Source organism: Dendropsophus ebraccatus, chromosome 1 (genome assembly GCF_027789765.1).
Source record: "Dendropsophus ebraccatus isolate aDenEbr1 chromosome 1, aDenEbr1.pat, whole genome shotgun sequence".
NCBI lineage: Eukaryota > Metazoa > Chordata > Amphibia > Anura > Hylidae > Dendropsophus > Dendropsophus ebraccatus.
In genome coordinates, this window is record NC_091454.1 from 12,401,936 (window position 1) to 12,415,482 (window position 13,547).

Here is a 13,547-nt window from a genome sequence, read left to right on the forward strand (position 1 = left end):
CGTCTGGTTAATGTGTAATAACGTTCCTTCAGTCTGCTGTATATAAACCAGCTCAAAACGCAGCTCTTCGGACAGCTCCTCTACCTCGTGGCATCTCAAGACTCCTGAGGGCAAAGAGCGCCCCCCTCCAGCCTTGTCATCATGCAGCTTATTCTGACTCTACTATTGGGGATCACTGTGGTTTCTGCAGTTCCTGAAGGTAAAGTTGACGTCTCTTCTATACTAACTACATACTAGTACATATTTTTGGTGTAAAATTTTTTAATTCCCAAACCTAACCTTAACAAACCACACTTACCAATACTTACCTGTCAATACTTACCTGTCTGTCACCAGGTGTCCTCGATCTCTGGTGTCCTCTGCAGCCAAAATCCTGCTCAGCCAATTACTGACTGAGACAGGACAGTACTGAGGCCAGTGATTGGCTGAGCGGGCCATCACTCTTGAGACACAAGAGTGACAGCCCGCTCAGCCAATAACTGGCCACCACGCTGTCCTGTCTCCATCAGTCAATGATAGGTTGAATGGGTGTCACTCCAGAGGTGAGAGTGACAGCTCGCTCAGCCAATCAGTGACTGATTGAGACGGGAGATCTCCATGGCCAGTGAATGGGGGAGCAATCGATCATTGTTCTCTGGAGAAAGACAGCCCGCTCAGCCAATCACTGCCCACAGTACTGTCCTTTCTCAGTCAGTAACTGGCTGAGCGGGCTGGAGACACCAGAGAATTAGAGGACGACATTGGGGGAGCACAGACAGGTGAGCATATTTTTTTTTCTGTTGCAGCGGCCATTTTAAGCTACCAAATTTAAACACCAAGCTTGCAAAAATTTGGTTAGATAAGGAAATAATTTTTTGTAAGCTTCGTTGCTCATCCAGCTTTGCTCATCCCTAGTTACCGCGAATAACAGTAACACTTTAAGGTTTTGTCCTGTGATGTTTACGATAGCCTGTGTTCTGCTATAACACTCCTTGGTGCCAACCTTCATAAACTTGTAGTTCTTTTAGCTCTTGTCTCACTATGGCACAGTGTCTCCAGCAAAACTTACCGTTGTGCAGCTGCTTACAGGTTTGGGACGTGGTTCAGCGGTCCTTCTGATTGGCTGAGTCCCTGAACCCCTGAACTTGAAAGAACTCTGCCCAGACAACCTCTTTAACCAGTGATGGGGTGAGAAATAGGACAGGGAAGAGTTTTACATGTGACATTGCACGACACAACTATGAAATTTTATGATTAAACCCCAAATGATGGTAAAAGGGCTATATACTACTCTTAATATACGTGAGCCATACTGGTATATTAACGTATGGTGGGTTAACCAAAGGTTGTGAAAACTGTTTCTACCAAACTACCATACAGTAGGTCGATGACACATAATTTATGATGATACTCCAATACTACACACCTCATACCTTCCGGCCTCTGTCTCTTGCTATTGTCCTCACGTGTGGACACACAATCTCCACCCCTCCTGGAGGTGCTCCCGGTAAAAGCAAAGAGGCGATGGTAGTACAATAGGAGAAAGACAACGGGGCACTCACCGAATCTTAAGGCTTGAAAATCTTTATTTAGCGGACCACACCACACACAGGTGGACTCACAGGGGCGTACGGCCTCGGGACAGCTGTTTCACGCCGACTGGCGCTTCTTCCTGCCAAGGAGTCCAACGGCTGTCCCGAGGGTGTAAGCACCCGCAAGTCCACCTATCCTCCCTTTCCCCTCCTGATGTGGTTTGCTGAATAAAGAGTTTCAAACCTATAGATTCGGTGAGTGCCCCGTTGTCTTCTATTGTACTACCATTGCTGTGACCATACCACAGATAGCAGGTGCCTCCACATTGTTCTAGTTTGTTACAATCATTTTGATGTACAATACTCGCTTTATATTCTTCAGGTCGATGGGTCAATAACTACGATCAAGGTCTCCACTTTGAGTGTCAGCGTCATCAGAGCATTAACTTAGTTTACAGGTAAAGTGGGGTATAGCTACGGGGAAGGAAGAGTAACGGCAGGGCATGTGCAGTTAGTCCTGCCATTATTTTGGGGGGGGGGGGAGGGATGACTTGCATAAACGTTATAAAGGGAATGGCAATTTCATTCACCAGTCAGGTCAAGTAGTGATGCGTGAACTAATTTGGAACAAATTGGGTTTGTTTCAAATTTCACAATTTTTTTTTTGTTATTTTCTTTGGGCCTCACTATACTGTATCCTCGAGATGTGTCGTAAAAGTACTCACCTGCTCCCTCATTCCCATCTGTGGCCACGTCTGGACTGGTGTTCTCCTCCTTGGCTTTTAGTGACCATTTAGCCATCAATAGAGCTCTGTAGGGTTTTTTCTTTTGCAGCGCTAAGTAGTCACTAGAGACCAAAGATGAAAATGCCCGTCCGGGTTTTGCCCCACAGAGGAGCAGGTGAGTATTTTTACAAGACTCTGCAGTAAGGACTTACGTAGTTGTGACAAGATTCAGCGTTCTCTATGCATTGCTGTTTATTCTTTATGTCTCATGAAGGTAAGTAGTGATATCAACACATAACTCTTTAAACGCCATGGGCTGGGCATTCTGGGAGGCTGAATCCAAGTTAGCACCAAGTTCAAAACAAATTTGATGTCCCTGTCACAGCTGCATTGCCATCCTCAGCCGCGACTCCTCTCTCATCCCACACACATTACCCCCAGCGGTTCCCTGCTTCCTCCTCCTCCCTCGGCTCTCTTCAGTCCGTCGTCCCCGCCTCCTAGGGTGCATACGCCGGCTCTGCTTAGATTTAAAGGGACACTGCGTCCCTGATTGGTTTCCACCAAACCTAAACATACCTGCACCTGTCCTGCCCTTCCTTTGTTGGAGCCTCTGCATGCTTCTCTTTCTTTGTGTGGTCCCAGCTCTCTGTTGTTCCTGCCTGTGGTTTCTGCCTGCGGTTCTAGCCATGTGTCCTACTGTGTTCCAGCCGTGAGTCCTGCTGTGTTCCTACTTGCCCATGTGTCTCCAGCTACACCACACCCACCACCATTAGCAAGCCTAGTCAAGGGTAGCGACCTGGGGGTCGCCTGCCACAGCAGGAAAGTCCCGCCGGGCACACTTTGTAAAGGCCAGGGGCCCCTTAGACTCCACTCCCTGGTGTGGCTTACGCCATCGCTAGCGGTGGTACATCGGATCCACGACTCCAGTCGTTACAGTCCCCATCCGGTTAAAACCTCCTGAAACAAATATCCAAAGGTTTACTTATCTCTTTTAAAACACTGTTGGTAAGGGTGTGAGGATTCGGATGACCTCTTATGTAATATTGATGGCCTATCCTGAGGATACGCCATCAATGTTTGAAACTAAATAACCAATTTGGAGTTCTTCCAACAGTAGCCGAGAAGTCCCAATAGTATCCGGGCCCCATAGCAAGTACTATGGCTATGGTTACACTCAAGAGTCACTTGGTGTCTCCTAATACTCATAGGGTATTACAAACCACTGTAAAAACTCCAAAATATGACTATTTTATTTGAATGCTGCCCAAAAAGTGTTAACACCCTCTTTTGCCTTCCTCCAGCGTCCATGACAATAAGCGCGAGGATCGTGTCTGGGATTTCGGCTGCCAAAATACCTTCAATGCAGCAGGTAGCTGTACCTGGACAAGTTACGTCAATGACTTCGACCAAGAGTTCTCTTATATCTGTCCATTCGGCTCCGTCCTGAGTGGAATGGATAGTTACCATGATAATGGAAAAGAAGACAGGAGGTAAAAATATTATTCAGTTAAATGGGATTTTCAGTACTTACACTAATTTATATTTATTGAAATTAATCAAATCCAATGGAGACCAGTCTTCCTGCTTGAACACAGGGCCAGGTTTTTATCTACAGTATGTCAGAGGTAGTGCAATTTCTCCCTATAAAATTATAGATACCATGATAGAAGCCTAACGTGTAGGTCGCTGTTGGTGTTTCTCATTTGACAGGTTTCAACTGTAATCATGTTCTGAGGATGAGGACACAGTGGCTCTGGGCCAATATTCCAGTACATGTGCCCTAGATGCCTGGTGCTAGTGACACTTCTTATTTAAAAAAAAAAAATTGGTGCATGTCTTAGGTCAGTGATCTCCACCAAAGTCATGTCTATGTGATAGGGCAATCCTGAATCTAATGTGCAAAAGATTTGAAAGAAATCCTGACAATTTTTTTTTTCTAGGTGGAAATTCATGTGTTGTCAAGGAGATAGAACCGTTCAGCGTGGCTGCAAATGGAGCGACTACGTTAATGACTTTGATAATTACCTGAGATGGGATGCCCCTGCAAACCATTACCTTACTGGGGCTCATAGCTACCATGATAACAGCAAAGAGTAAGTATTTTGACTGAGATAGGAGTCAATAGGTTCATCTCAGCGACATAGTAGGTGTTACTCTAATGGCCCTACATGGGCACCATTATGCAGCATATGGACTACCTGTTATTATGTAGCCATTTGGACTTATAGAGACTTGTGTTTCCACACGATGCTCTGAAGTCTAAGTAAGACTCTTGCTGTCTACATGCAAGACTCTAAAATCCACTTATCTACATAACTGGAGATTTCTCTGGTAAGTAGAGTTGACGGGAGACGTCCTCTATGCTTGTATCCATGTTTTACAGAACTCCCATCCAACCTCTGCAGCCGCTGGGAGTCAAATGCCGAGAGTTTGGGTTCGGAGAACATTGCCGAACCTGAACAGTTTGGCATCTCCGCTCAGCATTACTCGTAAGTTATCTTTGAACAGTCCCCACTGGCCCGGCCCACTTGAACATAAAATTTGGCTGCGTAATAAGGTTAAAGGGAACCCAAATGTGCTGATTGGTTCCCTTTAAACGTTGTAAATGTTTGTACAAAACAGGACCTTAGGGTAGCTTCACACACACCACATTGCAGCGGATCTGATCTAAATAACTGAACGCAGCATCAAATCTGCTGCAGATCTTGTACGTGTGAATTCACACTTAATATAATTTTCCAAAAAGGCTTATAAGCAGAATACAGACTGTACACACTGTATGGGCTCTGAGTATGAGAGGTTCCCAGTCTAGCTTTAACACTAGTGTCGTTATTTCTAAACAGTTGTTGTTATTATTACAGTGATACCGCTGTTCTGGAACACAATCGGTTTTGGGCGGCTGTTACAGAACCGAGCAGTTCGAGAACTGAGTTGTGTGTTCCCATAGGGAACAATGTAGATGTGTTTAATTGTTTTTTACACTCCATGGGTCAGATGGGTTAGAGCGCCATGCCCACAGAGTCTAAAGACTAGCCGTAAGTACTGATGCATCTTGCACCACTACTTACTGTTACTTTCATTATGACGAGAATCCCCGCTCTAAATGGGTGCTCCCCGCGGCAGAGAGGCAGGAGCTTGGCGGCTGTTTGAACTTGGCACCAAATTTAAACTGTATGGCACTGAGTTCTAACAGCTCCTGGCGCACAATGTGGACAATGCGGCTTATGGCTGCCTGGTGAGCTGCACTAGCTGAAGGCACCCAGCTGGGGGAGGCCATAGGAGGTGTTGCTGGCGACGGGGAGAGGCAGCAGCAGAGGCCGGGAAAAGTGTGAGCCTGCTGCTGCTGGGTGAGCGGTGCGGAAGAAGTCTGGCACTGGAGCATGGGCACCGGCCGCCTGTAGAAGAGTCCCTGGAGGTCTTTCAGGCTAGTGGAGGTGTTGCTGGCAGCAAGAAGATTGGTGCCTGCAGCTGGTGCAGCTCCCCCAGCAGCCACTGGCCACATTGTCTGCATTGTGCATCTCACACCGGCCAGTGTTAGAACTCGGTATGGGGTAAGTTTAAAGCGACTCCGTACCCACAATCTGACCCCCCAAACCACTTGTACCTTCGGATAGCTGCTTTTAATCCAAGATCTGTTCTGGGGTCCGTTCGGCAGGGGATGCAGTTATTGTCATAAAAACAACTTTTAATCCGGCAGCGCTGTGTCTAACGACCGGGGCTTACATTTGTATATGCATTAGGCTGGCACAGCCTCTCTGTCCTTCCTCCCCACCCTCCTCATCATTAGGAATGCTCCAGGAACATTTACTGCTGTTTGAGCTTTGCACAGGTGTCTTAACGGGCTGCCACGGGTGGAGAATAGGACGCAATCTACCTGGAGCTTTCCTAATGATGAGGAGGGTGGGGAGGAAGGACGGAGAGGTGGTGCCAGCCTAATGCATATACAAATGTAAGCCCCGGCCGTTAGACCCAGCGTTGCCGGATTAAAAGTTGTTTTTATCACTATAACTGCATCACCTGCCGAACGGACCCCAGGACAGATCTTGGATTAAAAGCAGCTATCTGAAGGTACAAGTGGTTTGGGGGGGTCAGATTGTGGGTACGGAGTCGCTTTAAATTTGGCACTGAGTTCTAACAGCGGTCGGTGTGTGGCAAGTTCAAACAACCATCTGTCTCCTGCCTCTCTCTCCCCACCACCGCTGCAGAGAACACCGTTTAGAGTAAGGATTCCCGCCATTATGACGGGAATCCCCGCTCCTGTAACCTTGGTTTCCAAACACCTCAATAACTCTTAACCAAACAATAGTTTAGCTGACCGTTACCTCCCCTGATTTTGTTCGGTTACCAAAGTGTTCGGACACTAAGATATTACTATATTACTAAAGCGTGTAGAGGCAAAAATCTAATGCACTCACCGGTAGTAGCGGTCTTTAATGGTTTATTGGATACAGATCATCATCGGGAGGGGAAGGGTGGAACAGGTGCGGGAGCGAGTCGCTCCCGCACCTGTTCCACCCTTCCCCTCCCGATGATGAACTGTATCCAATAAACCATTGAAGACCGCTACTACCGGTGAGTGCATTGGATTTTTGCCTCTACACGCTTTTGCCATATACAGTCTCCTTTTCCTCCGTTGCACCCCGGCCTCTGGTCCACTGGATATTCATCTGTCTACATACCTATCCCATATACCGCATAGCCTTTGACACCTCTAGTGCGGGCGCTGCCTTCTACTGACTTGTCCATTACTATATTACTATTAGCATTGTCTTTTTTGTTTCTTTTGCTTCAATATAAATCTGTTTTGTTTTGCAGGGACAGACGCTGGAAGTACTACTCATGTGAGAAGAATTAATAAAGCAAAACTATCATAGCAGAACCTGTCCTGTCTTATCATTGTGATCCATGTAACCTTTGGATGGCGCCGTGTCTTGTTTTATAGTAGTTTACATGGTACATTATACTATAGTATGGTGTAGGGTAGCCAAATAGAAAAAATACACACTATATGGCACAACATGTCCCGTTATCTTTAGGTGATATGAGAGTGAATGTGCGGCCTAGAAGCAGCGAGGTTCTACGCATCTTACACTCTGACTCTCTTTAGTTCGGTCACTTTGGGGGAGATTTATCAAAGGGTGTAAAATTTAGACTGGTGCAAACTGCCCACAGCAACCAATCACAGCTCAGTTTTCCTTTCAGCACTGCCTACAGCTGAGCTGTGATTGGTTGCTGTGGGTAGTTTGCACCAGTCTAAATTTTACACCCTTTGATAAATCTCCCCCTTTGTGTTTGGTCCAGACAGTGTTCACTGAGCAGGAGGCATACAGAATAACCCTGCTGCTCAGTAAGTAGTTTCCACAGCGCCCTAGTGTAAGGCATTAATGAAATCACCTAGAGCTGCAGGGACTCCTATGTAAGAGTCCGGCTCCTCTACAGTAAGTCGCCATGAGCTGTGCATTACCTCATCACTCATTATACGGGATGGGCCAGAGAGTGTCAAGTCAGTTGTTGAATTTAGTGGCGTAGCTATAGGGGTCGCAGGGGTCGCCATCAGGGCCGCCATCAGGAATTTCGGGGCCCCATACAACCAAAGTGTCTGGGCCCCCCACATTAATAAAAAAAAAATTGTGTGTTCGCCCCACGCCTTGCTGGGAGGTATAATTTGGTTCCGATCAATTCTAGAGAACTGGCTCATATACCCCATTTTCCCCAGTGGCTTAAAATGTAACCTCTGTTATACAGTTATAAAATTGTAGAAACTAAATGTGAACAAGGTGCAATTTAAATGTCACCATACAGACACTTACTTGTATAGCTGCCTCTTGTGCTCTGTATGCAGTGCATTATATTCACCCTTGCAACGTACAATTTATAGCGTGTCTACAAGCCCAGCGGGGCTCATTATGATGGAGACTAAAACTTATACAAGAGTGGGGTAGGGGTTCCCCTGTATTCAGAATGCTGTTGAGTACTAGGCAATGCCCCGTTTGGGGTTATTGAATTTCGAGGGTCTGGGGGGCTGTTTGATTTGTATATGTTCACCAATAATAATGCCCCCAGAGGTGCCCCCATACACTAATAATGCCCCCAGAGGTGCCCCCATACACTAATAATGCCCCCAGAGGTGCCCCCAATGAGATAATAATGCCCCCAGAGGTGCCCCCATGAGCTAATAATGCCCCCAGAGGTGCCCCCATATACTAATAATGCCCCCAGAGGTGCCCCCATATACTAATAATGCCCCCAGAGGTGCCCCCCATGAACTAATAATGCCCCCAGAGGTGCCCCCATATACTAATAATGCCCCCAGAGGTGCCCCCATATACTAATAATGCCCCCAGAGGTGCCCCCAAGAACTAATAATGCCCCCAGAGGTGCCCCCATATACTAATAATGCCCCCAGAGGTGCCCCCATATACTAAAAATGCCCCCGGAGGTGCCCCCATATACTAATAATGCCCCCGGAGGTGCCCCCATGAACTAATAATGCCCCCAGAGGTGCCCCCATATACTAATAATGCCCCGAGAGGTGCCCCCATATACTAATAATGCCCCCAGAGGTGCCCCCATACACTAATAATGCCCCCAGAGGTGCCCCCATACACTAATAATGCCCCCAGAGGTGCCCCCATGAACTAATAATGCCCCCAGAGGTGCCCCCATATACTAATAATGCCCCCAGAGGTGCCCCCATACACTAATAATGCCCCCAGAGGTGCCCCCATGAGCTAATAATGCCCCCAGAGGTGCCCCCATATACTAATAATGCCCCCAGAGGTGCCCCCATATACTAATAATGCCCCCAGAGGTGCCCCCATACACTAATAATGCCCCCAGAGGTGCCCCCATATACTAATAATGCCCCCGGAGGTGCCCCCATGAACTAATAATGCCCCCAGAGGTGCCCCCATACACTAATAATGCCCCCAGAGGTGCCCCCATGAGCTAATAATGCCCCCAGAGGTGCCCCCATATACTAATAATGCCCCCAGAGGTGCCCCCATATACTAATAATGTCCCCAGAGGTGCCCCCATATACTAATAATGTCCCCAGAGGTGCCCCCATATACTAATAATGCCCCCAGAGGTGCCCCCATATACTAATAATGCCCCCAGAGGTGCCCCCCATGAACTAATAATGCCCCCAGAGGTGCCCCCATATGCTAATAATGCCCCCAGAGGTGCCCCCATATACTAATAATGCCCCCAGAGGTGCCCCCATATGCTAATAATGCCCCCAGAGGTGCCCCCATATGCTAATAATGCCCCCAGAGGTGCCCCCATACACTAATAATGCCCCCAGAGGTGCCCCCATGAGCTAATAATGCCCCCAGAGGTGCCCCCATATACTAATAATGCCCCCAGAGGTGCCCCCATATACTAATAATGCCCCCAGAGGTGCCCCCATACACTAATAATGCCCCCAGAGGTGCCCCCATATACTAATAATGCCCCCAGAGGTGCCCCCATTAACTAATAATGCCCCCAGAGGTGCCCCCATACACTAATAATGCCCCCAGAGGTGCCCCCATGAGCTAATAATGCCCCCAGAGGTGCCCCCATATACTAATAATGCCCCCAGAGGTGCCCCCATATACTAATAATGCCCCCAGAGGTGCCCCCATATACTAATAATGTCCCCAGAGGTGCCCCCATATACTAATAATGCCCCCAGAGGTGCCCCCATATACTAATAATGCCCCCAGAGGTGCCCCCCATGAACTAATAATGCCCCCAGAGGTGCCCCCATATGCTAATAATGCCCCCAGAGGTGCCCCCATATACTAATAATGCCCCCAGAGGTGCCCCCATATACTAATAATGCCCCCAGAGGTGCCCCCATATACTAATAATGCCCCCAGAGGTGCCCCCATATACTAATAATGCCCCCAGAGGTGCCCCCATATACTAATAATGCCCCCAGAGGTGCCCCCCATGAACTAATAATGCCCCCAGAGGTGCCCCCATATGCTAATAATGCCCCCAGAGGTGCCCCCATATACTAATAATGCCCCCAGAGGTGCCCCCATATGCTAATAATGCCCCCAGAGGTGCCCCCATACACTAATAATGCCCCCAGAGGTGCCCCCATATGCTAATAATGCCCCCAGAGGTGCCCCCATATGCTAATAATGCCCCCAGAGGTGCCCCCATATGCTAATAATGCCCCCAGAGGTGCCCCCATATACTAATAATGCCCCCAGAGGTGCCCCCATACACTAATAATGCCCCCAGAGGTGCCCCCATACACTAATAATGCCCCCAGAGGTGCCCCCCATGAACTAATAATGCCCCCAGAGGTGCCCCTAAAAAAACAAACATCCTACTCACCTAATCCGCGCTGTGCAGGCAGCAGCTCTTCCTCCTCTTCGGGCTCCATCTTGCGAGCCGCAGGGACGGGACTTCCGGCAGGCGTGATGACGTCACATGATCACGCCTGCCAGAGAGGTCACAGCCCGGCCTCCCATAGGCTGCTGGTATGAAGTGCCGGCAGCCAGGCCTGTATTTAGAGTTTATGCTGCCCTAGGCACTTTGCACGCTGAGGCGCCCCCCCCCCCCCCCCATTACTGTACATGCATGCTATATACCCTGGCACTTGGGTGTCGCTGTGCTTAATGCCCGCTGTTCTCATCAAACAAATGTGATGGAGGAAGGAAGGAGGCCGGGGACGTCTTAGTTTGTGGGCCGCTTCTGTCCAGTGTCGGACTGGGGGACCTGGAGCCACCAATATAGAACCAGTGAGACACGACATGCTGACCCGCTCCTTTCCTGAATTCATCTGTATTTGTGACAAATCCCTACATTTATACAGCTCTCAGGGTATGCTGGGAGTTGTAGTCTCTGAGAGGACAACCCTGTAATAAATCACTGTGTGCAGAGTCTCCTGGTGGCTGCAATCTGTGGGTGACAACCATCAGCCCTGAAGGTCCAGCAATACATCTGTCTACACTGTACTACAACTCCCAGCATACTCTGAGGGCTGCAGACTGTCAGTACATGCTGGGAGTTGTAGTGCCTGCAGCTGTTGTAGTTGGGTCCTATACACTGGATGCTTTGTGGCATATAAGAATACAAAGATCTGTGGGGGCTCAGTACAGGGAAGTGACCCCAGAACAGCACTAATAGGGGATAGAACAAAACATCTCCCCCTATCCCCTATTAGTGATGTTCTGGGGTCACTTCCCTGCACTGAGCCCCCACAGATCTATGTATTCTTATATGCCACAAAGCATCCAGTGTATAATGCACCTAGGACCCAACTACAACAGCTGCAGGCACTACAACTCCCAGCATTTACTGACAGTCTGCAGCCCTCAGCATATGCTGGGAGTTGTAGTGCCTGCGGCTGTTGTAGTTGGGTCCTAGTTTAAAAGTTTGCGCTAGTGTACTGTAGTGACCGCGGGGCTGTGTCAGTACACTACCGCAAACAATACACTGACCCATTTAGACCCCAATGGTACACAGGCTCTGCACACTATAGAAGTGATTACAGTGCAGTTACTAATGACTCACAGGTGACGTCTTCTCCGATTGCCGTCGCTTCTTGCTTTCTTCTCCATCTGGCGCAGCAATCAAGAAGACTTCTCCGACCACAACTAGTCTGCAAGAAGGCAGCTGGGGGTGACTGGGGAAGGGAGGCAGCTGGGGGTGGCAGGGGAAGCCGCTGGGGTGAAGGGGAGAAGCTGGGGTGACAGGGGGAAGGAGAGCAGCTGGGGTGACGGGGAGGGGGAGCAGCTAGGGGTGGCAGGGGGAGAATCTGGGGAGGCAGAGGGAGCAGCTGGGGGCAGGGGGAGTAGATGGGGGCAGGAGGAGGAGCAGATGGGGGGCAGGGGGAGCAGCTGGGGTGAGAGGGGCAGGGGTAGTAGATGGGGGCAGGGGGAGCAGCTGGGGTGAGAGGGGCAGGGGGAGCAGCTGGGGGGGCAGAGGGAGCAATGTAGGGCAGAGGGATCAGCTCGGGGGCAGCAGCTGGGGTGGCAGGGGGAGTAGATGGGGGGCAGGAGGAGCAGCTGGGGTGGCAGGCAGGGGGAGCAGATAGGGGGCAGCTAGGGTGGCAGGGAGAAGATTGGGCAGCTGGGGTGGCAGGGGGAGAAGATGGGGGACAGGCGGAGGAGCAGATGGGGCAGGGGGAGAAGATGGGGGGCAGGAGGAGCAGCTGGGGGGCAGGGAGAGCAGCTGGGGGTGCTGGTGGAGAGGCTAGGGGGTGCAGGAGGAGAGGCTGGGGGGTGCTGACAGAGAGGCTGGGGGGTGCTGACAGAGAGGCTGGGGGGGTGCTGACGGAAAGGCTGGGGGAGAGGCTGGGGGTGCAGGAGGGTAGGCTAGGGGGAGAGGTTGTGGGGTGCAGGAGGAGAGGCTTTGGGGTGCAGGAGGAGAGGCTGTGGGGTGCAGGAGGAGAGGCTGTGGGGTGCAGGAGGAGAGGCTGGAGGAGAGGCTGGGGGTGCAGGAGAAGAGGCTGGGGGGTGCAGGAGAAGAGGCTGTGGGAGAGGCTGTGGGGTGCAGGAGGAGAGGCTGAGGGGTGCAGGAGAAGAGGCTGGGTGAGGCTGTGGGGTGCAGGAGGAGAGGCTGGGGGGTGCAGGAGAAGAGGCTGGGGGAGAGGCTGTGGGGTGCAGGAGGAGAGGCTGGGGGTGCAGGAGGAGAGGCTGGGGGGTGCAGGAGGAGAGGCTGTGGGAGAGGCTGGGGGTGCAGGAGGAGAGGCTGGGGGGTGCAGGAGGAGAGGCTGGGGGAGAGGCTGGGGGGTGCAGGAGGAGAGGCTGGGGGTTGCAGGAGGAGAGGCTGGGGGGTGCAGGAGGAGAGGCTGGGGGGTGCAGGAGGAGAGGCTGGGGGGTGCAGGAGGAGAGGCTGTGGGGTGCAGGAGGAGAGGCGGGGGGGGTACAAGAGGAGAGGCTGGAGGGGGTACAGGAGGAGAGGCTGGAGGGGGTACAGGAGGAGAGGCTGGAGGGGGGGTACAGGAGGAGAGGCTGGAGGGGGGGTACAGGAGGAGAGGCTGGAGGGGGGGTACAGGAGGAGAGGCTGGAAGGGGGGTGCAGGAGGAGAGGCTGGAAGGGGGGTGCAGGAGGAGAGGCTGGAGGGGGAAGGGTACAGGAGGAGAGGCTGGGGGAAGAGGGAGCGGCCGGGGGAGCAGAGGCAGGTGAGGCAGGTCCCCCCTTCCCATGCAGCTTTGGTCCAGTGAGCTTCCGGAACACGTTGCCTCTATCACTTGCCGGAAGCTCATAGCTGCAGCCCCCCGGTCCAGGAGCTTCTCTCCTGCTCGGCGCGATGACGTCACGTGCGCCGCTGCCGAGCAGGAGAGAAGGACCGCAGGCTGCAGCTG

General features: G+C 51.0%; 1 protein-coding gene across 1 annotated transcript; it reads left to right on the forward strand.

Annotated features, from left to right (window-relative positions):
• LOC138788983 (hemagglutinin/amebocyte aggregation factor-like) lies at positions 1-7,113 on the forward strand. The gene is made up of 5 exons (XM_069967447.1): positions 1-199; positions 1,894-1,969; positions 3,538-3,726; positions 4,177-4,329; positions 7,052-7,113. The coding sequence occupies exons 1-5, from the start codon at positions 142-144 to the stop codon at positions 7,089-7,091; spliced, it is 516 nt and encodes a 171-aa protein (XP_069823548.1). The 5' UTR covers positions 1-141; the 3' UTR covers positions 7,092-7,113.
• Positions 7,114-13,547: the final 6,434 nt, after the last annotated feature.